At 46.4% G+C, this 22,763-nt stretch overlaps 2 protein-coding genes across 15 annotated transcripts in view; one reads left to right on the top strand and one right to left on the bottom strand.

Annotated features, from left to right (window-relative positions):
- Positions 1-6,159, top strand: part of GRAMD1B (GRAM domain containing 1B) — a 245,211-nt gene extending 239,052 nt beyond the window's left edge. For all 11 annotated transcript variants that reach the window (XM_053269623.1, XM_053269626.1, XM_053269625.1 and 8 more), the window contains one exon: positions 419-6,159. In XM_053269623.1, the coding sequence (XP_053125598.1) occupies positions 419-508 (90 nt within the window). In that variant the 3' untranslated portion in view covers positions 509-6,159. The remainder of the gene's footprint in view (positions 1-418) is intronic.
- Positions 6,160-6,171: 12 nt separating this feature from the next.
- SCN3B (sodium voltage-gated channel beta subunit 3) lies at positions 6,172-21,509 on the bottom strand. Of its 4 annotated transcripts, none has more exons than XM_053269638.1 (6): positions 21,374-21,509; positions 19,243-19,403; positions 17,247-17,472; positions 14,648-14,786; positions 13,306-13,406; positions 6,172-10,299 (listed from the first exon to the last, which is right to left on the bottom strand). In XM_053269638.1, the coding sequence occupies exons 1-5, from the start codon at positions 21,507-21,509 to the stop codon at positions 13,343-13,345; spliced, it is 726 nt and encodes a 241-aa protein (XP_053125613.1). In that variant the 3' UTR covers positions 6,172-10,299; positions 13,306-13,342. The 4 variants fall into 4 exon arrangements, 2 of the variants coding, with proteins under 2 accessions (XP_053125613.1, XP_053125614.1); XM_053269639.1 differs by lacking the exon at positions 6,172-10,299 and adding an exon at positions 10,325-11,514; XR_008311055.1 differs by lacking the exons at positions 6,172-10,299; positions 13,306-13,406 and having other exon boundaries at positions 14,656-14,786; positions 15,558-17,472.
- Positions 21,510-22,763: the final 1,254 nt, after the last annotated feature.

Here is a 22,763-nt window from a genome sequence, read left to right as displayed (position 1 = left end):
TCTTGGCCTGTGTAGAACTGTTCTCCACCACAGAAGTGGTGCCAGCGTGGTTTAGTGGCTAGAGTGCTGGACTAGGATTGGGGAGACCCGAGTTCAAATCCCCACCCAGCCATGAAACTAGCTGGGTGACTCTGGGCAGTCACTTTTCTCTCAGCCTAACCTACTTCACAGGGTTGTTGCGAGGAGAAACCTAAGTACGTAGTACACCGCTCTGGGCTCCTTGGAGGAAGAGCGGGATATAAAATGTAATTATTTAAAATAAAATAATAATAAAGTGAATGGGGAGGTCTATAGACAATTGTCCTATATACCCCACGGAGCACGCACCATGTACACATACACTCACTCTGTGTGGGAGAGTCTTGCTATCTGCCCGCCAGCCATTGACTGGGCTTTTTCCCTTTCCTCTTCCTTACAGATGAAGGACTCATTAATCAACCTTCAGAACGGTATCGGGTCTCGTGACTATCGGTCAGAGCCGGATGAGAAACGAAAGCGGTTCCACTAGCAGGCAGGAACACAAGTGGCCAGAGGATTGTGTGCAATATGTGTACATAGAATATATAAATATATATATATACAGAATATAAATATATATATATATTATATACAGATTTTAAACGAGAGAGAAAAAGCCTATGTACTGCAAAGAAAGAGCGGTGCCGACTGACCTCCAGCACTGGATGAAATGGAGTGTCACTGGGGGTGGGTCCGGATGCGGCAGGGTTGTGATCTCCCAGCACTGAGGCATTGTGGGAAAGCACAGCCTTGGCCCTCCTGGGCCCACACACCTCTCTTGGTAGTTTTCCTGGCTATCTGTGTGTCTGTCCGTCTTGTCTCTTTTCTCCCCCTCCCCCATGCTGAGGTGAAGGTGAGCAGACATTTAAAGAGGAGGCTGTGAACTTGGATATTGGGGGTGGTTGCTGAGGGTGATGGGATAATCTCTCGCTATTGACATCCCTTCCTCTGTGGGAATGTGGTTGGCAGGTTCTCCAGGAGTGGCTCAAACAAAGACTCCCCGATTTAGCCTGGGATTGTGGTGTATGGCAAAGGGGCAGCTAACCCCTTCTCTCTCCCCATTTTTGTGCTGAAAATCCTGCTGTCTGAAGCAATTGGCCTTCAAAGTGGCCAATTTTGCAGCCATTTGCTGCAAATGTCTGCTTTTGTGGGGTGACTTTTGACACAAAAATGGAATAGGGGAGTGTTGTGCCCACACACTCCACAGTCCTGAGCTGAATTGCAGGGCCCACACCGTGTTTCCTGGTTAAACTCCTCCTCTTCATAGATGGGTTGAGCATCACAGGTAGTTTGGGCCCAAGTTAACTGTCAACCAGTGTTGGTTTCACAGCATCCTTTTTCAGGGCGGTTCTTGGATCCCTTATCTGGCTTGGTGCATGCTTCTCCCAGCCGCTTTGTGACTTCAGCTGAGTGTCCCGATGAGGGATGGATTTGTATGAAGAGACAGAGAAAGGATTGCTTGTGGAACACCCCCATGTTGAGTACAGTCCTTGGTGTTAACTCTTTGAGTGGGAGGAGTTATGCAAACGTCTTTCTCTCCTTGTTTTTGCATGATGGCAGCATCTTCTGTTGGTGTCAGATTTGTTGTGTGTTTGCATCTTCATCCCCCACATATCTTAGGGAATTGCTGCTTCACTGAAAGGGCTAAACGCACACATGCGTATCCTTACTAGAGGAGGAGAGTAAGTCCAAACCTGGCTCACATTCACAAATTCCAAATCTTCCTCTGCCAAAAACAAGTAAGTTGTAGCTGGGACCAAGACTCGGAGCTTATGAAGGGGTTTTAAGGACCTGCTCCAGCTACTGTACTTCCACACACAGTTCGCAAGGTCCTTGTGCATGGATTTATCCGCATCTTGCACACCCTGACGACCAAGAGAAATGTGTAAAGGAAAACAGTAGCTTATTAAACAGGGCATTTTCTACTGCCTAAGCAGATAAATCCTTCTGCATTCAGAACCCAATTGCCTTCCAACTTGCTCCTGGAAAGGCTAGAGGGAGCAAGAACAGCGTTGGGGTAGCATCCAGAGGGGCAGAGTTATATTGGGGAGACAGGTAGTTCTCTAATGAGGCCTATTTTAACATGCAGTGGCCACTTAAAGCCCTTTTATGCATTTGGATAACTAAACTGAGCACTGCTGACCTGGGGCAAAAGCCTGATGGTTCAGGGAACAGGGAATGGCATTTGGTGGCCAGTGAGATGTGATAACTCATGCAAAAGGTCTGAGATACGCTTTGAAAGAACTGGAATTGACAAAAGTCAAATGACTGCTATATTTATTTTAAAGGTTTTTTTAAAAATGGTGATTATATATGTTTGGATTGAATAAGTTTTAAATCCTGCACCCAAGGCAGGCAGGCTGCTTTCGTTCTGCAGAATGCACCAGGCCTGGGAAGGCCACACTTGAGCCAGTGGCGATTCTCCAGCTGCTGGAGGTGGAGAAGGAAGGTAGGCATGCAGATTTCCAGGAGAGCAGCCCTCTTTCAGACTTCCTGGCGAAGGCTCTGACTTGCTCATGTTGGAAACAAATTCACTAACAGTTTTCCATCATGGCCGGATCGTATTGTATTTTAAGTGGAGAAACTGAGTCGGAGGGAATTAATGTGGTGCATGCCAATGCTGCTAAACATGTTTCTGAATCAAGGCTATTTGTGGTGGGGCTCTGCAGCTGCCTCCGCATCCAACAGTATCAGTTCAAGTGGTGAGGAGGGCAGGGATCTTTTTGTCCCAGGCATTGAGAAATGCCACCCTGTCCTTGGACTAGCACTGCAGCTGTGGGCTGTAGAGCTGAGGTGAACAGCTGTGCAGTGCACGAAGCCCGGAAACGAGGAGCATCCTTTTCCCAAGACCAAGGGCAGTATCCGAGTCGATGTCTGTCTTTTTGAGAGTGTGTTGAAGAGTTGGCATGTTCGGGCAGTTCTCTGGGTTTGGCCCCGTACACAACAGATGCTTCAAGAGTAGGCAAAGAGGAAACTCCTCCATATTCAGTAACAAGGCTGCTACTTCACATCCCAGCAGAGGACATGGGAAGGCATTTAGGAAAGCTTGCCTCTAGAAGCTTGGGTTAGCTGGCAGAATAGGGCCATGCTTGGGTAGAGTTGGAGACGCTAATGGATGCATTTATCATACTGTGAACACCCAGGTGGGCGAGGATGGTTGGAAGCGGAATAAGATAGTTTAGGCAGAAGGCAAGATGGCTGACAATGCATCTGGGAGCCTTTGGAGGGGGAGAGAGTTACTTATGTAATTTATTGTATTTATAGAGAAGTATATATACTTATGTAATGCTGCTGATTCATTGGCAATCTTTAGGGAGCCTCTCTTTGCTGCTTGCGTCAGCTCCGTAGAAGACCGAATAGCCTTGTGGGGAGAAAAGGCAGCTCCCTGACTCAGCAGGCCCCGAAGGTTTCATGCACGCACAGGCCTTTCTTCCTCACAAGGGCTCTTCATTCAAAGTGCACATTAAGATCCTGGCAGGAGACTGGGAAAGGGGTGTGGAGGAAGAAGGGAAGAAAGGCGGTTCCCTTCCAGGGCACCAGCAGATTTTTTTTTAAATTAATATGTCCTTACTAGTGAGAATCTTTTGCATTGGTTTGCAGGACAAACTGAATGTAGAAAAAAGCCACACCATAAACCCTCCCAACACACACACACACACGCATGCACAATGTGCCTGGTTGCTGGAGGGCTTCTGCTCAAAGAGCTGTTCTTCCCCAAACTGAGCACTAACCAAAATGGCTACCCCTATTGGTGGTCTCCTCCAGTGTTCCCTCTAACAGGGATTCCCAGATGTTGTTGACTACAACTCCCACAATCCCCAAGCAAAGGCTGCTGCAGCTGGGGGTGCTGGGAGTTGTAGTCAGCAACATCTGGGACTCCCTGTTAGAGGGAAAACTGGTCTTCCCTCCCACAAATGCTGAACTAGACCTCTTTGCCCCTTAAAATGGGGTTGGGTATACACTGCGGGAGAGAATTGCTTTCTCCTTGCTTTCAGGTGCTTCCATATTTATCCCATAGAATTCTCCCATAGCATTTGATGATTGCAGCGGACAGTTGTCCTCCTTCAGAGCCCTCTGTGTGCAGGCCACCCCTTCATTGTAGAGTGGGCAGATTCACATGCACAGAAGAAGAAGACTTTTTTTCTGTCTTTTCTTCGTGCTTGCAGTGAGTGGGGCTTCCATAAGCATCAGAGAAACTTCTGGCTTGGAAGACCTGTGAGTGTGATCCCGGGAGAGACCCCTTGATTTCAGTGAGCCTTCGGCACACCTAACTCCCAACCCTGCCCCATTGGATTGTGGCTAAAGGATACAATCTAGTGAGAAGCAAGCATACCTTCAATGAATTTTAACTGCGTTCTTGTGTGTATTCCTTTTTCTCTGGATCACATCCAATCTGACTACGGATGCCATTAGGTAAGATATGCTGCTGCTTTCTCTTCAGTCTTAGGGATGCAGCGTTTCGGTAAACATCTTGCAGGTTTTAGCTTGTGCTTGTCAGGAGAAGGGTGTAATGAGCATGCAAGTTTCTTTGAGTTGGCATGCTTGTTCCTCTCCTATCACAAAGCTATTTAAATGGACTCATCTTTAATTGCACTGTAATATTTGCAACTAGAAGCTGTATTTCCATAGCCCAGTATTTAAAAATCAAATCAGAGAGAGTTCAGAAAATCAGTGAATGTAGCCAGCAGTTACATTTGGGCCCCAGATCAATTCCTCCTTTCATTTCTAATGTCCATTGCCAGCTTCTGAGTTTTATGAAGTAGACTCTGGCATAAAGGTACTAGAGAATTGTTACGAATTGCTAGCAACCTTGTTCTGTTTTTACCAGAACATCCTATCTGTAAAATGATCAGGGCGTTGACTTTTCGGTTCCATAAGAGGGAACTGGTTCTCAAACTTTGCTCCCTGGTCTCCACACCCTCGCTCTTTAATTTCTTCCCTCGTTCCTGCCTAATGCTTGCTGGAAGCACAGGTGAATCTTTTTGTGCCATAACACCCATCCTTCTCCCTTTTTAGATGTGCAAATCAGCCAAATTGGAGTGGTGACTCTCCTCCTGTCTTGCTGAGCTGCAGCCACACCCCTTCCTTATCCCGGCAGAGGGAGTTGTTTCATCATTAGCAGCTTGTGCTAGAACATGCTCTCCCTTTCCCCAGAAAAAGTATAACCTGGTAGCATCTCACCTCTCTATGCATCCTCCTCCTCCTCTGCCTAGGTGTGGTACAATCATTTGCTCCTTGGACTCCCAAGGTTTTGGCACCCAACTTGGGCTGAGCCGGTGCTACTTCCTGCTTCAACTTTCCTTCTGGTGGTGATGAAGAGAAACTCCCTTCCTATGAAGGAATTGTGTTTGCACATGGCTCAGAGTACCTTCTCTCTGGCCATTTTTTTAAAAACTTACCTCACTTATTTTGGTCCATTTGTTGCTAAGGTTTGAAGGACTGGCTTCCCAACCTGAGCTTGCATTAGATTTTTATTTTATTTTTTGGCGAGTGGTGGTGGTGGGGATGGTGCTGGTGGTGGCAGAACATAGCTCAGGACTGCAGGCTGCTTGGGTGATTTCTCTCTTGTCCACACTCCCCCAGCAGCGCCAGGGTCCTGGAGGAGGACTTCTGTGGCTGCTTCCTCCTCTAGCAATGTAGGTGGAGACAAGTGGCCACTTGTGTGCTGCTGATGACTTTGAAGGCCTCCCTCTCTCCCAAGCATGGACATCTGGCCTAGACTCTGACAACAGTCAGATGAGCAAGCTTCTCCAGCTACATTTCAATATCCTGAATGAAGGGTGAGTGCAGGAGAGATAAAGGGAACAGACTGGAGGCCAAGCAGGCACCCCTTTCTATACCTCCCAATTATTTCTTAGAGCTGGAAGGATCTGGGTTGGTTAAAACAAAAAAAAAATGGAGCTGGGCCACATGCAGAAGAAACCCTGGTTGTGTCTGTACGAGTTGTCTGGCTGTCTGTGTGTCTGATTCTGTAACTATAATAAACTTTGCGCTGTGCGCAAAGTCCAATACAAATTGATTAAAAGGAAAAACTTGACGGCTAGAACCTAGGAGTTATAAAGGCTACGTAGCCAAAATCTTAATGTAAAGTAGCTAGAAAAAATGGAATAAAAGTATGAATAAAATATAATGAACAAATAACAGAGCATCGTGTGGGTTCTTTTCCTTTTATTTTGTTGCCTCATTGAAAGTCTGCTGTGTCTTTTCCGTACACACAGAGGAAAAATTTCTTGAGCCAAGACAGGAGTCATGATCTGTCTTTAGTGAAGCAGATGTCATTCAAGCTTTCTCCTGCGCACTGACATAAGGCACTCAGCCTGAGAAGATCATGCTGGACATCCGAAGTCCCTCGTGAACTGACACAAGAATCTTTTTTTTTTTTTAAATAAAACAGCTGTGATAAGCCCCTTGCTATTTTCCTTTTCTTTCCACTGCTGCTTCAGGAAAGACTTTCCAAGTTTTAGAACTATTACTTATTTGCTCCACCTTTTGGAGGAAGGGATATTGTCCAGTGTTGTTATTGCAGGTGAAGAATACAGCAATTGGATGCAGACTAGATTAGGTGAAGTAACATCCAAGGCTAAAATGGAAACTTACTGCCAAAATCAAGAAACAAGCCTTAAATTCTGCTGTGTTATTTCATGCAAGAGATGACGAAGAGTCTATATATGGCAATGACTGCTGCTTGGTCAGAATCTGAATACCTGAAACTTAGTGTAATATATTAAGGAACACAACTTGTGATCTGGAAGTCATGGGTTCAAACATCACCACAGCTTATAAGCACACTCTGGGTGGTTTCGGCTACCACACTTTCAATAGCAGAGAGATAATAAAACAGGCCTACCTTATAGGGGTGTTCTAAGGATTATGGAGAGAACACGTGTGAAATGCTCATTGCGCTTGGGAAGAAGTGCAAAAAAAAAAAAAAGAGGCAAGCATTGGAGCTTATCTAGAATGGGTGGACTGGAAGATTGCTAACAAAGCGTGTGCCAAGCTGCCAGAGTGCAGGAGCAGTGGGTCTTGGCATGCAGCTTGTCTGCCCCCAGCCCTTTTTGCATCTGGAAGCAGTTTCCGTGGCTGTGGCTTCTGAGTGGTACAGGATTTGTGACAAGGGAGAGTGGTACAGGACACACACACACACACACACACACACACTTTGAGCAAAGCTTTCCTAGCACCTGCCAGAGGCGTGGAATTCAATCTTCAGCAGAATCACCCAGGTCAGTAGGCTTTGCTTAAGTGAGCCACAAGTTAAAAATAAAGCCGAAGGAATTTCCATCCTGGTCTCTTCACTACTGTTCCCTGCAGCGACATACTATCCTGGGGCCTCCATGTCCTTTATTTTGTATTGGTCTGCTGTAGAATGGATTTAGCATTTTGGAGATGTTTGGGTAACACACCCCTACAGGTCACACTCAACCTCTTCCAGTTTTCTACCTGTTATGCTTTTGTTACCTAGAGCAGGGATTCTCAACATGTGGGTCCTCAGATGTAATTGGACTTCAATTCCCATAATTCCCAACCAAAGGCCACCCGGGCTGGGGATTATGGGAGTTGAAGTCCAATAACATCTGGGGACCAACACATTGAGAAACCTTGACTAGAGCAGTGTAGAGAGGAGCTGCCACAAAGTGGGTTTTAAATATTTTTTTAATGAGATATTTGTTAGTGATGACTCCCGTTTTTATATGTGGTGCATATGAAACAAAACCTAAATATTTTACTACTTATAAAAGGGCCGGTGGTGGTTTTGATGGTAATACAGGTGCTATTATGTACACTGCCTAGAGAGAGAGAGAGATATGGGGCAGTATACAAATATAACTCACTAACTATTACCTGTGAAGGGAAACAATTGTGAGCACACATAAATTTTCCCCTCCATAGCCGATAGCAGGTTCTATGATGGTGAGAGGGGAAGTCAAGTATCTACGTACAGGCAAAGGGTTACTGTATCTACCTGAATCCAATACTATGCCCCCCCCCCCGGTTCTTTGATGTTAGAAACTGGGGGAATGTCTTAAATTCTAAGTCGTCTTCCTTTTGGGTAAATGCAGGTATAACCAGTATTTATCCTCTATTTTTGATGGGGAGTGTCTTAAACACAGAGCCCTCTTCTATCTGGGTAAATACCCTCCCCCTCCACAAGCCCCCATCAAAATCTACCCCATGGCAGCTTTCTGAAAAAATAGATGTTGGGCGTTCCACTTGCAAAACTCCCCTCCACAACATGCCTCCTTTGGCCCTTCGATTCAGTCAGGCAAGCTGGGAAGTAAGAGGAGGCAGTGAAGACCCCCCTAGAAGTGCCTCACCACTTCTGAATGTCTGAATGTGTGAATTCACTTTATCCAAGGGGAGGGACCTAGGCTGGGTATCCAAATAATTAACACCACTCATTCTGCAAGACGGAGAGCTTTGGGTTTGTGCTGCACTTTCAGCACACCCTCTGCCTTATGGCAAAGCACTCTTGAAAGGGAGGGGGCTTTTAAAAGTAATTTGTGAAATGACACAGGGGCCTGTTATTTAAAAGAAAGACAAAGAAGCCTAGTAAATAAGCAAGCCAGACCCCTGGAAATGCCTGAAGGAGCCCTTTAGTGCCCGACTGCTGGCTTCCATACTTGTATGGAACTCATTCGAGTTGTGGAAACTCTATTATAAACCTTGCTTCCTTTTGATACGAGAGACAGAGAGCCAAACTCCTATGAAGTTTTGGCTACAATGCAAGCGAGAGTTAAATGCACTTAAGCGTATTTCACTCAGTGTGTTTGAGGGTGCTTAACTTTGTTGGATTGTGTCCTTGGACTTTTGTTATTACTAAACATCATTATTCAGAGTAAAAGCATTGGCACTCTGCATGCCTAAGTGATACCAAGTATTTGGATTTTTGTTCCAAAGTACCTGACAGAGCTTCTAAATGTCCTCCTCGTGGCTCCCACTGTTTCTAGCAGGGGTTCATATTCACTTAATTAAGGCTAATTTCTAACCACTTCGCTCAGGACCGACCAGAAGTAGTGCTCACTTTTGCTACATATTTCATTCCACCATCATGTAAGCCAATTAACAGAGAGAGGTTTGAATTTAATTGTGGGGGGGGGGGCCTGTAGGTTTGTAGGAAATGGCTTGTAGGTTTTGTTTCTGTCATCACTACACCTCTGTGCCAGCCACTCCCAAATCTTGCTCTGCCATGTGCTCTTTAAAGACAGTCTTCTTTCATGCTGAGCTGCACTGTGAAATTGCTGCCTACCCAGAATAATAATTCCATAATGCTTCTACCTCTACATACCCCAAAGGGTATTTCGCCTGATATAGCACTCACACTATCTTGGGGTGAGTTCTCTCACCTTGGGCTAGCTCAACCATTGGTACAATCATGCCAAATAGTAAAGAGAATTTTAACATGCACTGAGGGCAGATGTGTGGTGAAATCATAGTCTATAACAGCTCTCACGGCCTCATTGGTAACTATTTTTAAAATTCGCCATTCGTGTTGGACTATACCACAGAACCTTGTTTGTGTGAATGAGCTTGCCCTTGTTCACACTGGACATCATCATGTGGCATAGCATGGAGTGCAGCAATGTGTAATTGGCATATTATGCAAACCAAGGGTGCTTTCTGATGTCACTCTTACCCCAGAGCAAAATCTGATATCTGTACAGTATTGCCACCCTTTTGACTGCAATGTGCACCCCAGAAAAATATCCTTGGCTCCTAGACTGTATTTTCTTTAATGCTACAGTTTCAGGAACAGCTGTTTTGCTACACTTCCTGTGCCTGGTCCCCCATTTACTCATGCAGGGACCCACCAAATCACAGAGCTACTTGCTTTGTCGCCCTACACAAAGTGCTTTCTGGGCATCAGTACATCAAACAGATGAACATGAAATTAACACCAATGCACTGACAGACAAATGATAGTCACTTAAAGCACAGTGGGGCACATTACTCCCACTTTGCCCCAGGGTAGCTGTGATGTCTGAAAGCACCCGAGGGGATGTGAGTATTAGTGAAAGATGAGACCAGTTAGTATTTACAAAGCTGTTGAAGTGATGGCAGGAAGAGCGGTATCACCCTTACCCCTTTGACTCAGCATGCTTCAAAGGAGAGTCCTTTAGCAAATGGGTTGCTCGAGAGCTCAAGGTGGGGGTCATGAAGTCAAAGCTGTGCAATGTCCCAGACAAATGGAAATGGATTTACACTCTCTTTCAGTTCCTCCTCTTGTAGTTCGGCTCCTGCAAACGTGGCTGTGGGGACTTGGTCCTTGTTTCTGCAGAGTCCCTGAAAACAAGATGATAAGGGATGTGTGATGATATGTTTCATTTTTTGGAAGGCTGGATGAGAAATTTTCAGTGTAAAATCCATCCCTTGAGTACAGCATGCTACAATCCACATCTTCAAAAATCCAGTGTTTGGGTCTTCTATGAGTCCTTTTAAGCAGCTGATAATTAGAATTTGCTAACACTGGTAGAAATAAACAGGAAGAGTATGTAGATTTCATCTCCACAAAAGACACAGATATGTCTCCCAGCAATTACATAATCTGCCTTCACTTCATTTTCATACATCACTCAATATATACAGGCAGACGCTGTTATTCATAGGGGTTAGGTTCCACACCTACAATGGCGAATAATGAAACCGTGAGTAATGAAGCATTATGTCAATGGGAATTTGGGGCTTGGGTCTCAGAAAATGGCCTGAAAATTCCCCATAACACTGGGCCATTTGGCCACCTCAGATATACTCTCCCAGTCTTTAGGTGCCCCCTGCCCTTCCAGGAATGCATAAAGCACAATATAGTGCAGTAATGTAAGATCAAATAATCCTCACCCTGCTGTTGCCATCCAGCAGATAGCAGCACGAACCCCAGGCCTCACTGGTTGTCAGGTTGGCCAGGGAGGCATCACAGCATCAGACACAGTTCACGTAAGCACCCAAGGGGTGGTTTCCTCACCTCGTGACGATAAAGTCCAGCACTTTAGAGGCATCACAGCATCGGAGACAGTTCAAGAAAGCAAACACAGGGGAGTTCGCTTGCTCCAAAGCAGAGTTGGCAGCACTCCATTCTGTGTCCTTTCGCAGTAAAACAAATCAAAGAAGCAATGGAGGTCCCTCACTCCACTGCTGGGGTTTACAGCATTCCATTCAGTTTCCTTAGGTGGCAAAACAACAATGGAGACAGCAGTGGAGTTAGCAAAAGCTAAGAGGAATGGCTCCAAAAGGCTCCCAGAGGAGACCAAGCCTCCACTATGCTGCCAAAAGCTAAAAATGTCCCCCCCTCCAAGGGAAAAAAGCACAAAAAACACCACCAAAAAATTCTCTTGACTCCTCTTTCAGCCCACAGAACACGGCCATATATGAGGATTGGAGGCTTGCAATGAAAACAGCGGATAGGCAAGACACATGACCGCAGATGGAGAGGTTGGGGCATTATTTTTGAAACCATGGATGCACAAATCTGTGAATACTGGAACCGTGGATAACGAGGTCCGCCTGTATAAGCAATGTGTATGCTGTAATGAAGGAATGGCTGGGCCAACACGTGAATAGCAATAGCAATAGCACTTACATTTATATACCGCTCTATAGCTGGAAGCTCTCTAAGCAGTTTACAATGATTTAGCATATTGCCCCCCAACATTCTGGGTACTTTATGAATGGTCATAAAGTGTTTGTTAGATAACCAGTGTACATTGCTATAAAATTTACACCAACCTACATCTCTTCTATAACTTGGGAACAGTCCCTTACCTTCCTTGCCCTAGAATTTACTGCATGCTCTTTTTCAAAAGATAGAGATGTATGTTCTCTCATGTATTAGAAGTATGACTGGCATGGTTTGCACTTATTAAATAAATATATATCCTGCGCTTTAACACACAAGTACTTGCTCGCAGGACAGCTCACAAATATAAAAACTGAGTAAAACAACTTCTTAAACAGAAATGCATAATCAATGATATCCAGGTTGAGGTCAATACAAGCAATTTATCCTTAAACCACTTGAAAAGCTTTGCTAGAGAGCACCCCAAAGATGGAATAGTACTGCTTCTTTACCATCACCACCACAAGGCTGGCTAGACAATGAACTCTCTCAGATTCACATCCACTTTCTGCCAGGTGTATCCTAGTTATCTTCCCCAGTCCTCTAGGAAATCAGGGCCAGAGAAATTCTTCAGGCTGGGACAGGGTGATTCTGTGCATTGGTGTCTACTGCCTGAGTCAACTCTGCATCTCTACATCTCAACTGTGACCTCAACCAGTCAAGCCAAATGGAAAATCCCAACAGCATTCAAAAATCCATCCGATTCTATCAGCCTCCAATGGTGGGCCATTCTAAGTCCACTACTTAGGGGAACACATGGTACCCTTGACACCAGTGTTCTCTCTAATTTTTTTCATCTGTGTGCAGAATGAGTTTTGTTCTGAGCAGCAGTATCAAGACAGTGTGCGCGCACATGGATTCAGAGTGGGACCTTCCTGATTCAACTTAAATGGGATCTAAAATTAATTGAGCGGACATTAAAAAAACCCATGTGCATGCCTTAGAGGGAACACTGCTTGACACTTGTGCTGTTCAAACATAAAACTAAACAAGATTGTTTATGAACATCCTTTCTGTAAAATAATCAGTAGTCACTTTCCACTAGCTCTAAATGACATGAGAAATATTCATCTGCAGTCCTGTGTCCTAATGGAGGGAGTCAAAGAGATGGTTGGTAATGCTCTCTTATTACTGAAACTATCTCTGAATTCCATAGCAAATGCTACATTCACATGTGTGTGCCCAAAACCTGAACACCCTTATTAGCCCAATTCCCTCTGTGATCCCACAGCTGTACGGCCTATATAACTGATGCACTATTTGTCCAAGCATCTGATTAGCTGCTGTTTCCAACCCAGACAGAGAAACTTGAGGGGAGAGAGAAACAAAAACTTTTTGTCATTCTCCTATGTTGAAATTCCAAAGACACAGAATTCAGATTCCCTGCATGTTGGAACACAGGGGAAGCCATGTCCAGGACTCTGAGCCATTCAAGTCTTATCACACAACCCCCAGATTGCTTGCTTACTACTAGAGTTTATTTGCTGCTGGAGTCATTTCGAAGTGATACGCCAATCCATGGATGTCTTTGTTCTGATTACAAATCTAACACATTCACATTAAACTAGATGATTCCCTTGGCACTTGTGGTGAGGCCACTAATGCTCACACAATCTTGCTGCTTCCACAGAGGTTTCACATCTCTAGCCTGTCACTCATTTTCCACGGAGCGTTCTCACCTTTGTTGCAAAGCATACCCCTGTGGTTTTCATCCCTCTACTCCTCCACAGGCACAGCACAGTTCTCCTTGTTTTCTGAAGGGATGGCGAGGTAGTCAGTCCTGTAGGTCAAGTTGAAGAAGACATTACCACAAGAAGAAACCTAAATGGGTGCACACTTAAAAAAACAACACCACATGAAGTGGGACTGTAGTTCAGTGGTGGAACACATGCTTTATTTGCAGAAGGTCCTCGGCTTGATTCTGGGCATCTCCAGTTTTTAAAAGGAATCCAGAGCAAGTGATGGCAGAGACATCTGCCTGAGATCATAGAGAACTGCTGCTGGTCAGTATTGGGTTCAATGGACCAACTGCTTAAGAACATAAGAACATAAAAACATAAGAACAGCCCTGCTAGATCAGGCCCAAGGCCCATCTAGTCCAGCATCCTGTGTCACACAGTGGTCCACCAGATGCCGCTGGGAAGCCCACAGGCAGGAGGTGAGGACATGCCCTCTCTCCTGCTGTTACTCCTCTGCAACTGGACATCATTTAGTGCTGAACACAAGTGCTGAACATGACATGTGAATAGAGCTATAGATCTGCACCCAAGGCAGCAATCCTAACACACTAAGTAGTTAGTAAACCCTACTACCTGCACTGAATGCAGAAGGGCTTACTCCCAAGTAAACATGCATGGGATCATGCTGTTAAACTCTCCTATGCCCAACAGACCCCAAGCACCATGCTTGAGTCAGTATAAAGCAGCTTCATAAGTTCATTGCCCCATCTAGAGTGCCTTATAGGCACAACTGTGAACTGCCCAGATTGTGATTGTGAACTGCCCAGGGACTTGTATATGTATGGGGCAGTATAAAAATGTGTTAAATAAATACACGCATACAACTCCTGTATGCAGTCACTCCAACAGGTGTGCAACATGGTATATACATGATGATGAGCCTCCCCTGAAGTGAGTGAAGATACCTGTAGACAGAGAGCTGCAGATGTGTATTACAGCCTCTGCACTTGCAGCACAGAGCTAAATCAGAGTGCATCCCCCCGTTGATATAACTTTATTTATTTATTTATTTATTTATATCCCGCTCTTCCTCCAAGGAGCCCAGAGCAGTGTACTACATACTTAGGTTTCTCCTCACAACAACCCTGTGAAGTAGGTTGGGCTGAGAGAGAAGTGACTGGCCCAGAGTCACCCAGCTAGTCTCATGGCTGAATGGGGATTTGAACTCGGGTCTCCCCAGTCCTAGTCCAGCACTCTAACCACTACACCATGCTGGCTTCAATTTATGGCATGCCCTCACCTACTACTCCCATTCTGAAGCAACTGCAGGTTTCAAACTTACGCATTTTCCTGGGCCACCTCCTCTGCTCTGGCAACCTTTCTGTAGCAGTAAACCATCTCTATCAGCAACCACAAGGTGAGGAAGACCAAGAGAAGATACATCATTATTTCAGAGACGACAGATGTGAGGTCTTCTCCAGCTGTGTGGGGGACAAAGAATGAAGAAATCACCGAGGCACTCCAAGATCCACATGAGCAAAACCACTTCTAAAGGATCAAGCACACTGGGTCGAGCTGCAGTTACCTGTGAGCTTTTGTGGCTTTCTGTCTCTTTCTCCACTAAAGTATAGTCATGCAGAAACTGGATTGTTGGCTTTTGTTGCCTGGACTGTAAGCTCAGAGTTCACTCAGAGGGCACTTACATGCCTCATGGTTCTTATAGAACAGGTCATGCCAATGGGAAATCACTGGCATTTTCCAACCCAGAACCTCAATGTATACACAGTTCCCATTAACTAGTCGGGTGTGGCAAACTGCACACAGATCCTTCCTGACATGATAGAACAGAACAGCATTTGAGCTTTAACATGTCTAAAACTGCCTTTCCACATACAATGCCCATGATGGTTTTTACAGTCTCATTGAAATAATCATACAAAGCAAAATTAAAGATGCATTATAATAACTACATAAGCACTTACTTAAACACTTCCCAAGTGTTTGAAATAATCAGAGCTTTTGATAAGCAAGAATGCTGTGAGGCTAGGTGGGAAAGACTGCGGTTTCAGAGAGAACTGGGTGAGACGGCTGAGGTTCTACTGTATCTTGAAAGGCCTTGTGATGCCACCCCTGCTGCTGGCTAAACCGCTGTCAATACGGCCGACATCCAAACATGCACTGTAGGTGCCTCCTCTGTATGTTCTATTTAGCGCATGCATGCTCACACATGCAGAGTCGCTCAGATGACATACTTCACTTGGGACTCTTAGAGCCATGTTTATTCCAGCCCATCCCGGAACCTGAGAGGCTCTCCTTTTGTGTCCTGCTCCTTTATCTCCCCCATCTGCAGATGTTCTATATTGTGCTGAGGACAAGGAAACACAGAGAACCACCAAGAAGCAGAGAGCTCAGGGAGGGATCCTCAGCAAGGAAAAAGACAGATGAAGAGAACAGAGAGACAAGGAGAGACAGCTGTAGGTAGAAGCAGGAAGAGAACAATACAGATACAGTGTAAGGGAGGAGATGGAACAGGAGGGTGCCATCTTGAGCTCAACAGTCATGCAGTCCTGCTTCTGTCGGGGGAAGCCACAACACTCTCAGCAAACCATTTGAGAAGAGACTGCTGATCATCTTTCTCCCTGATGAAACCGGTTTTCTTGGCACATAAGCATTGTGCTGAACTAATCCAGGGTGGTGGTGGGAGGAAGAGCATATAAACCGATATCGTCAGTAACAAGTCCTGAACTCACAACTGTGTCATAGAAACATGGGAAGCTGACTTATACTGAGACAGACCATTGGTCTGTCTAGCTCAGTATTGTCTACACAGACTGACAGCAGCTTCTCCAAGGCTGTAGGCAGGAGTCTCTCCCAGCCCTATCTGGGAGATGCTGCCAGGGAGTGAACGTGGAACCTTCCGCATGCAAGCAAGCAGATGCTCTTCCCAGAGTGGCCCCCTCCCCTATGGGGAATATCTTACAGTGCTCACACTCAAATGCAACCGATGGCAGATCCCACTTAGCAAAGGGAACAATAAATGCTTGCTACCAAAAGACCAGCTCTCCTCCCAGGTGAACCCTTAAAATATGGCAAAATAGAGATATGACTTTCTTAATACTTCTTTAAAAACAAGAAGCACCTCTTATTGAAGACTGAAGAAGTAGAAGCGAAAGTCTTCAGTGCTGTATGTAAAGGGATCTTTTTGATCAGGCCTCCACAACATATGGTGGGTGTGGAGGAGGGTGTCACATATTATGACTCATCGGGTACATTATCATCCCCAAGTGTGTGTGTGCGCATGTGCGTGCATGCATGCGTGCGTGCGTGTACCCAGCCTGGTCTCACAGGTGGGCTGCTGCACAAAGTGGTGACAGAAAATTTAAAAGGAAGTTCCAAAATAGCACATGGGTGTCTGGATATTTCTGAAGGCAATGCCACACAGGCGTTTAAGCTGGGCAGCTCACTTACTTATCTTTCTGGCCCATTAATGATAAGTGAGAATTGTGCAAGATTGCCATTATCCTGAACAAATAAATGTGCAGAGCCAATTCTTCTTTTAAAAATCAGTGCAGCGTTTAAGAGGAAGTTTAAAAACAACAGGTAAACTGGCCCTTGCCGGCTTTAGCTGTGTGCTCCTACTCAAGATCACAGAAAGGGCTGGTTTTTCCTAACCACACAGCAGTCATAGTACTGTAAAATGCTACCCATGGTTAAACAACCACACAGCAAGTGTCTTTGGCCACCTAGGAAGTCATCCAGCTTTTGGTATTTGACAGATTTCTGAGCCAGTATAGAAGAGCAGATATGAGAGAAATGGTTTGATCCTTGAACATTTTCCCTCCCTCCCTCCCTCCTTTACACATAACCATCTTGCTTGCTAGAAAATACTTGAACATCAGGAAAAGACTCTCTCATAAGGAACTGTCCATCATCCGTCATACCCTCCTTCACCACCGTGAGATGGATCACTGTGGATTTGGTAAAAACTGGCTGATGGATCTTAAACTCGAATTCCCGGGTGATGTTGCACGTATAAATCCCTGAATCGTTCAGAGTGAGGTTGACCACAGAGATGGACACATCCTGCATGTCTTTGCTCCCGTTCCAGTGGAGCCGGCCCCTGAAGCGGCTCTCCAGTTCATGTTCCTTGTTCCGGTACTCGTAGATCTGTAGGGAGCAGAAGAAGGAAGCGTACAGTCATTGCCAGCTAACTGTGCTGCCTTCCAGAGCCTTATGAGTCAATCTAGGGTGCAAAACCGGAAACTTCTTTGGAAGCTTCTTCATACTTGAGAGATGGTATGCTCCTTTCCCCCCTAATGTGCCCTTTAAACAAGAAAACAAGATAGAACGTGGGAAAATAAGCCATGAACTTCAGAAGCAGACAGGCAACTTCTTTGGACTGCGAGTGCTTATTATGCTACAGTGGCATTTAGGCAACCGTGCGGCTAAGACAGGGGGCTTTGCCAAGTGGCATAAAAACAGTCACAGAATTAGTTCTAGTGCTCCAGAACAGAAATAGGAGGAACATTACAAAGATGTTCATCCCACCAACAGAGCTGCTTTCGATGCTCTATGGATAAACCACTGTGCAGTCTGTTTTTCCTAGAACAATGTCTTAATTGAGCAGTATTTATTAGAGAGAGAAAATGGAAATATATGAGAATGGCATGTATGTAGAGAACTTGCGTTTTGGGCAGTATAAAAATGTGTTTAAATAAATAAATTTATAAATAAATAAAAACATGCAAACACACCCTTCATTATCTTTCTGTCTACCTTCCTACTCCACCCCCCCCTCACACACACACCATCTTCCTTTCTTCCACACTGCATCAGATTCCAGATGCAATGAGCAAGTCTAAGCCATAAGCTCCAATGTTCTTTCCAACTCAAAAATTCTAGGAGTCTGTGATCCAGGTTGTCTGAAGCTCTTCATCTATCAGATTGCCACCCAATCCTCGTAACCATTTCAGGAATGCAACACTGACATCCTTGCTGCAAACCCCCATGCGCAGATACCCTAACAGGCTTATACACAGATAAGGCTCTCAGCAGGAACAGCACTGTCATTAAAATGGCTAATAAATCCATGCAACAGAAAGGCCAAATTCCACTTTGATTGACCAAGTTGTATAAGTGAAAAAGATCCTCATTTTAGGGTCTTCCCTGTCAGAACCTGAGTCACTGAGGATGGAAAAAGGAACCTCTAGTTGGTCAAAGTTTACTTGCTTGTGTGTCTGTCACAGACCTACCTTCACATCTTTTTCAAATCCCTCCCTCTATTTCCTGTCCCATCTCATCAGTTTAAGGAATAAATGTTCTGACTCTCCTTACTAACTAGGTAAGCACAAGAAGAGACCAGTCTTGAATGTTCTGCAGTGTTAATCCCAGACCATGAAACCTTTCCTATGGGACTTTGCTTGGGGGCATAGTCTGGTTCACCCTGTGTCTACTCAGCAATCATTTGAGGCCACCAAGGGGCAAATCTTAGATATAAATGATCCTTGGTTAGGAACAGGGAAAGGATTAAATCTGTGCTACTTGTCTGTCATATGTTGATGTGAGCTTTGCAGGCGTGCAGCTATAATTGAGTGGATGGGTTCAAAGAGCTTGGACCCCCAAGCTCCCGAGGGCCCCCCAGCTCCATCCCTCCCTATTTTCTTCATTATCTCCCTCACTCCAAGGGGCCGCTGGTCTTCTCCGGGCCCCTCTCCCCTAACTACGCCCCTGGCTGTGAATCAGGCTCACATCTTCACAGTGCAAATATGCCAGCTTAGATGGAGAAGCTCAGAGCAATAAACTACCTTTATGAACAAGTCTCCCCTGCCCTTTTCACCTAATTACAACCTTATGTCATGGAGGAAGAGAATAAAATGAGCTCCATCTCCCAACCCTACTACTTGTCTCACAGCCTGAATCAGCCAGTGGGTTCCATACCAGCACATCTCTGCCGTCTTCCTTATAGTACCATTCTACCAATGTGTTGGCAATAACCTCTTCTCGTTTCATGCAGGAAATGCACCGCAGCTTCATTTCTGATCCCCGGACCGCCTTTGTCTCTGATGGGACTTCGACGCAGACTGTAAAGCAGACACCCACTGGAGGGCAACGAAGCAGCCACCATGAGACAGGAAGACAAGCAGCCAATTTGCATGTGTGAATATATACAAGTAGGGGAGATGTGGGGGGAAACAACCAGACAGGGGTAGAAAAACATAGAAACAATCTGTTATTCAAGTCTCTTCTGTTTCTCAATGAAAGCAAATCTTTTAATTCATCACTGACATTCATTGAGAATGGATTAAATATCAGGATTTGCAAAAAGCTTCCCTTTCCACGCTGATCTCAACCAATAATCCGTATTTAATAACAACTTGGTGCTGAATTGAATAATGCCCTGCAGATTTGTGAGGCTCTTTCCCTTTCTGCCAACACTGGGATCTCAATCTGCCCTCTCTGACGCTTCATTTACTAAAATTGAAACTGAGATGGAAATGCACATGTGACACATAGTTAACCAACCAGAAGTTATATAACCCATAATTGCTAATTTACACATACAAATATGACTAGTTTGTTCATAACTCTTCAAGACAAAGATTATCTTTCTGCAGAGAACTTTGAATGCAAACACATTAAACATGAATAGCCAAGCATGTGGAGAATGCTCACTACACCTTTTCTAACTAACCTTTCACAGTGACAGTTTCTTAGTAAGCTGTGCCAACTAGATCCACAGGGACATGATGTCCAAGAACATCATCCCAGACTTGCCTGAGCCAAGATGCTGGCACTTTGCTATGATGGGGCTTCATTTATACTGAATGCCCTTTTGCATAGGACTCTAAAAGTACTGCTGAGCCTCTCATGATTTGTGCACACATGAGAATCTTGTTAAGGCAACAGTGAAATTGGAAGAAAGGTGTTTTCAATACACATTCTACCCAATACAGGAATTCACAGATAGGAGACTGCCCCCCCGCCACCAAAAGCCCTATGATGCCCCAATGTCTCTGCGTGCTCATAGTCTGCGAGAATTGGCTGAAGGGTAAGAATGCAATTGTGCACTCTTCCCTGCTCCAAATTCTCCCAATTAGTTCAACACCAGAACCAGAATCTCTCAAACATGCTATCCTGCACAATCCTATGCATGTTATAAAGCACAACCCTTTCCCCGTGGCATTTAAGGCATTTGTTAGTTCATTTAGATATTCTCCCTTGGCAAGCCCTACTCCGATGCTTGCAAGCAATTCGGCTTGCAAGCACTTCGAATGCATGGGCAATTCCTAGGATCTCTAAACTACTAAGCTATGAAATAGAGCTTTGTTTCCTAAATCAGTCAAAGAAATGCACTCACTGTTTCACTGAAATGCAGAATAATGCTCTGAAGTCCCTTGAAAACAACTTCCAAACTTTCTGCTTCTTAAACCAAGGTTATCTTTCTACAGAGGACTTTGAATGCAAACACATTAAGAACGAATAGCCAAGCATGTGGAGAATGCTCACTACACCGCTTCCAACTAACATGTCACAGTAACAGTTCCTTAGTGCTAAGTATTATATAGGGATTTACAAAAACCACCTCGATCTAGTCTAATCAGAAAAACCAAACCCCAAACGGGAAGAACTGCAATACATTTCCCACGGCCTTCACTCAGTATCACTCATGTGTAGATTCACATCACCTGCACATACATGCAATATGCATGTCTGCACCTCCGCTCTGTCCAGCCTGCAAGCCAGCTGCTCTTTTAGAAACAGCCACAACCCAAACCTGGTGCTCGTGAGGGTGCACATCACCTTGCCATGACAGCCTCTCTCTTAAGGGGCTGCCGAGGCCACAGTGCAGTGAGGATCCCCATTAAGGACTTCAAAGCTGAGCGAAACGATCTCCCGAAGCAAAATCTAGTGTCCCTGCCCTGCCTGTTTAAACAAAAAACAAAAACAACAAAAACACAACCCACCAAATGTTCTGCATTTTTATTATCAACCCCAGACCGTTGCTGGAAGGCTTTGCTCCTCCCAGGCTCAAAAGACCCTCCCAGCCTTGGGAGGCAGAAGCACCTACCCCAGAGCACCAGCAGCAGGGAGGACGCAGAGGCCACCTTTGTCAGCACAGCCATGACGACTCCCGGCGAGGAGGAGGAGGAGGAGGGCCAGGAGGTTGGATCCCTGGAGCCCACGTTGCTGCTGCTGCTCGCCATGCAGCGGGATCCCGGAGGGGCTGTGGCTCAGCGACGCGTCTGCTGGGATCGGCCAGGAGGGGGCGGGGGCCGCGGGAGCGCGACGCGCCCTTAGAAGTCCCCACTCGCGGCCGCCCCTTCCCGCGCGCCTCCCCGGGGAGCCGCGTCCAGCACCATGGAGAGCGCCTGCCGCGGGCCAGCCCTTTTGGACAGCTCCGCGCGGGAGGAGGCGCTGGGCGGCTACCTGCCCGGGGGAGGCGGAGGCTGCTCCCTCCCGCCCGCCCGCCCCGTGCAGCCAGCCAGCCAGCTGTGCACGCAGCAGCAGCAGCAGGCGCGATTCCGGCTTCTGCGCTGCCCTTCCAGCTGCTGGCACCTGCTCGAGCCCAAGAACCAACAGCCTCCGCCGGAGCGGATCCAGAGAGAGAGAGGTCGGGCGGGTCGGCTCTACCTCTCCTCTCTCCGAGGCTCGTTATTACCGCGACGCGACTCGACAGCGGCCCCCAGCCAGAGCTGCCTGCGCCTCCCCGCGAGGGCAAAGCCTCTCCAGCCAAGGAGGGGCAGCCCAGCCTCTTACGCGGGCTCTGCGCAGCCGAAGCGCGGGTTCCTCCCCGCGTATCGTGGGCACAGCCTCCTTCAAGCCCTGCCTGGATTGGGGACCGTCCTCCCAGCTAAGCATGCGCAGACCCCTCCTCGGCGGAGGAAGACCTCCCCTACCTTCCCCAGAGAAATGGGGAGGGGGCGGGCTGCCTGTCTCGTAGCCCTGCCTCGCCCCTGCACCTTTGCGCCCGATGCGCGGTTGCTCGAGCCTCTTTCCAAGCTTAGCCTGGCCAGCCTGTAAATCTCCAGCCCTCCGTTCAGCAGCGCCGCAGCTTTCTAGGCACCCAGGCAAAATCTGCCCCCCCCCACCCCCGCCAGGCGCGCCCCTTTTTAAATCGACCACAACCAAGCTATGTAACTTCTGCCTTGGAACAAGTCTGGCAAGCACAGTCAGAGAGCTCTTACAAGAAGCCTGCTGCTGCTGCTGGCGCGAACACAGAGCAGGAGGATGCCTGCTGTCTCCGGCACACAAAAGGACTTGCGCCCTGCCTCTCGCGCGCCATGTGCCCTTCACTCAGTCGGCGAGGATATTTTCGCCCCCTGGGCTTTGGCACCCAGCCGTGGCGCGAATGGTTCCAGAGGTCACCGGCTGGGCAGCCATGCTCTCCTTCGGGAGTTTCATAAGGAAGATCCGTGATGGTGTGAGAGGCTGGTGCTGAGCCCATAATGCTGGCATTT

The sequence above is a fragment of the Hemicordylus capensis genome, chromosome 8 (genome assembly GCF_027244095.1).
Source record: "Hemicordylus capensis ecotype Gifberg chromosome 8, rHemCap1.1.pri, whole genome shotgun sequence".
Lineage (NCBI taxonomy): Eukaryota > Metazoa > Chordata > Lepidosauria > Squamata > Cordylidae > Hemicordylus > Hemicordylus capensis.
Note: the sequence above shows the minus strand (reverse complement) of the source record. Positions and strands in the feature narration are given on the sequence as shown.

Excerpts from the sequence above, each read along its gene's own strand:
- SCN3B (XM_053269638.1), bottom strand. The coding sequence starts at position 21,509 with ATGGCGAGCAGCAGCAGCAACGTGGGCTCCAGGGATCCAACCTCCTGG. Across the intron at positions 17,473-19,242 it reads AAGACGGCAGAGATGTGCTG|ATCTACGAGTACCGGAACAA; the intron begins GTATGGAACCCA and ends TGCTCCCTACAG. Across the intron at positions 13,407-14,647 it reads GAGGTGGCCCAGGAAAATGC|GACTGACTACCTCGCCATCC; the intron begins GTAAGTTTGAAA and ends CTTGACCTACAG.